The sequence below is a fragment of the Alligator sinensis genome, unplaced genomic scaffold (assembly GCF_000455745.1).
Source record: "Alligator sinensis unplaced genomic scaffold, ASM45574v1 scaffold1322_1, whole genome shotgun sequence".
NCBI lineage: Eukaryota > Metazoa > Chordata > Crocodylia > Alligatoridae > Alligator > Alligator sinensis.
This window is the reverse complement of record NW_005842116.1, coordinates 426,380-429,412: the sequence shown is the minus strand read 5'-3', so window position 1 is coordinate 429,412 and position 3,033 is coordinate 426,380. Positions and strand designations below refer to the sequence as shown.

General features: G+C 49.2%; 1 protein-coding gene across 1 annotated transcript in view; it reads left to right on the top strand.

The window, feature by feature from the left end:
• RASSF5 (Ras association domain family member 5) overlaps window positions 1-3,033 on the top strand; it is a 65,758-nt gene that overhangs the window by 61,572 nt on the left and 1,153 nt on the right. Inside the window, 2 exon segments of the mRNA XM_025205496.1 lie at window positions 1-202; window positions 2,285-2,400. The exon segment at window positions 1-202 is cut by the window's left edge and continues 3 nt beyond it. Of these exon segments, the coding sequence (XP_025061281.1) occupies window positions 1-202; window positions 2,285-2,400 (318 nt within the window).

The window sequence follows — 3,033 nt, the reverse complement described above, 5'->3', positions numbered from 1 at the left end:
GACGCTCTCAAGGAGGTGAACATGGCCGACATGACGGACAAGAGGACTTCGTTTTACTTGCCGCTGGATGCCGTCAAGCAGCTCCACATCAGCAGCACGACCACAGTCAGCGAGGTCATCCAGGGGCTCCTGAAGAAGTTCATGGTGGTCGACAACCCTCAGAAGTTTGCACTTTTCAAGGAGATGCAGAAAGACGGGCAAGGTGAGCTCACATCCGGGAGGTCTGAATGGCAGAGACAGGTCCCCCCCACTTCACCTTGGGAAATCTCAGCTGCTTCCTCTCCCAGCCACAGCTGGAAATCGTTCTTATTCTGTGTTGTTGTGCAGGTCACTGCACAGTCTTAGTCCCTAAGTACCTAAAGAGACAGGGCAGGCGACAGTGGTGAAAGGGGAAGGTTGCTCTCCCTGTCTCCGAACTGAGAACTGGAGGAAAGATGAAGTATCCTGCCTCTAGTCACGCAAGGAGTTTGAGGGAAGCTGGCGCTCGTCTCTCCGGAGTCCCCCTCTGGTGCCTTTAACCATGTGGCCCATCCTGCGTGTCATTCCCAAATGCAGAATTTCCATAGTTAGCACTTCCCAGGAGAAGAGCTGCCCTGCTACTTGATGTTGTTGCCAAAATGTTAGTCAGGGAAGAGCCACAGTTGCCCCTAGACCTTCCATCCTGACCTGAACTGTGATCGCTGCAGATCCCATGTTCTGTCGGAGCCAGGGGTGTTAAATGCTGGGGTCCTGGCCCCGTGCACCTGACCCCAGTTCCCTCTGCTCTTCCCATTAACTCTTCCTTCCCTTGCTGCACGACTCAGTCATGTTCACAGTTCAGTGCAATGTCACTGTGAAAGGGTAAGCGGTTGCTGTCTTGCCTATGGTGCATATACAAGTGCATGAGCTTCAGGATGAAAGATGATGGATACGTGGTAAAAATTACGAAGGACAAAAAAACCTTTGCAGGTATAGTCAGTGTTTTGTAGCACAGTAAATCCCAGATAACTTTTACTGTCTTTCCCTGTGTGGTAAGAACATCTCCATTTTCGCCCTCGTTGGCTACTGCAGTAGGACTTGCTCAAGGATAAAACTCAATCTGCAAATGCTGATATTAATTTCATGCCTGTGCCAGCAGCTTACTGGTGCATAGATGAGATCTAATTTCAAGTGCTCGGACTAGAGTTACGGGGTCTCGTGTCAAAGCAGATGCAAAGATGGCCACCTTTGCGGAGCGTGAGACGGGGTAGTGGCAACCAGGAGATGCTGCTTACCAGTAGCATGATGCACCTGCCCTTACAAAAAGGAGCTCGTGTTAAAACTGTGTCATTACAGAGTGAAGCTGGCCTTAATGAACACCCCACTTTGACTTCTCCAGCCCCTCTGGTTACTATCACCTCATTTCCCACTCCCTTGATTTCCCCAGTCTGCCATCACCGATGCAGCTGGAGCAGTCACCAGAAGCTGCACCACTTTGGCTCTATAGATTAGTTCTTGGCCCATCACCTGGAAGGTAAAATAACTTAGGACCCCAAAGGAGTCGGGTGCCCCACACCCGCTGCAATTCAGAGGGAGTCTCGCTACTCCTTATCTTCTCTAATTCTCCTTGCCCGGTGGTTCCAGCTCTCAGTCTGAGACTTGGAACCGGCTGCCTAAAATTAAGCTTCTGAATCCTACTCTGGGAGCCTAAATAAGCAGCCTGATATCAGAAGGGTGAAGCCCAGAGACACCAAGGGGAAACACTGGATCTTCCACCTTTTTTTTCTGAAAATCAAGCACCTATTTAAGCACCTTGGCAAGGCTTTGTGGGCTGCATTCACTTTAGCCACCCAGTCCTGAGGGCCATAACCTTGAGGACTATCCATTAAGCTTCTTAGTATATTTGGGTTGAAGTGGAAGGAGATGGAATATAGTCAGGCTGAGGACACAAGTGCTTGATGTGGATGGGCTGCACTGGCAACAAGGGAGTGTCCATGAGGCTACTAGCTTGAATGCCACCAGCTGTACAGGTGAAGCCTGCCCATGCTTGGACTGTGTACCTGCACCGGTTCAAAATGTTCATTTTGTAGACAAATTCATGTTCAATCTTACGTGGCAACTTGGCATCTGAGGCGTTTCTAACAACTTCATCACTGGCTGGTGCTGCCTTGGCCCTTACAAGCCCATCCCCTGGAGAAAGGCCACCCTAGGGTTGCCCTTAGTCCTGAAGTCTGGCTCAAGATGCCTTAGGACTGATGCAGTTTCCAGACCATTGCTCTGCCCTCACTTCCAAAGGTTCATTGTGAATCTCTCTCTTCTCTCGCAGTTCTCTTTCAGAAGCTATCTCTAACAGAGTACCCCTTGTATCTCCGCCTGCTGGCTGGCCCCGACACAGATGTGCTCAGTTTTGTACTGAAGGAAAATGAAACGGGGGAAGTTGAGGTATGTCTAGGACTCGCTTTCGCTTGGCTGTTGCACAAATGTTAACCGCTTGACAAAAAACCGTGGCGGTGTTAAACAAACCTGTATGACTTACTGTAGCAGGAGCCCCGTTGGAGGTGGTGTGAGAGGAACAAGTGTTGCTTTTCTTGTAGCATTACCATTTCTATCATCCAAAAATGCTGAATTGGACAACTTTCCATTGGGGGGTGGGGAACATTAATCTGACTGAAGGATCCCTGTGTTTTTCAGAACCTTTGATCCCCTCCGTTTTGTTACTCCAAACTTGCCCTGGGTTTTGAGAACAAAGTTAGATTTAAGCTGTAAAAATGCCCAGGCCGGTTTGATGTTTTGAGACGATAATCCGCGTGTGTGTTTGTTTATGGAGCTAAACTAGGCCGTCCTACGGTTCATCCACCAGGATTAGATTAACTAAAATGCTGCCAGAACTAAGCCACTAGTTTAATTTGAGAGGGGTCAGGTCAGCGACGCGCAGTGTAATGAATCCACAGCCACTTAAGGCTTCAGCTGCAATTATGGCAACTCAGAGACAGGCTGATAAACCATGGGAATCTGCTACTCAAGCTACAGGAGATGCACTCTTGGCTCCCAAATGACAGAAGAGTGCATGACGCA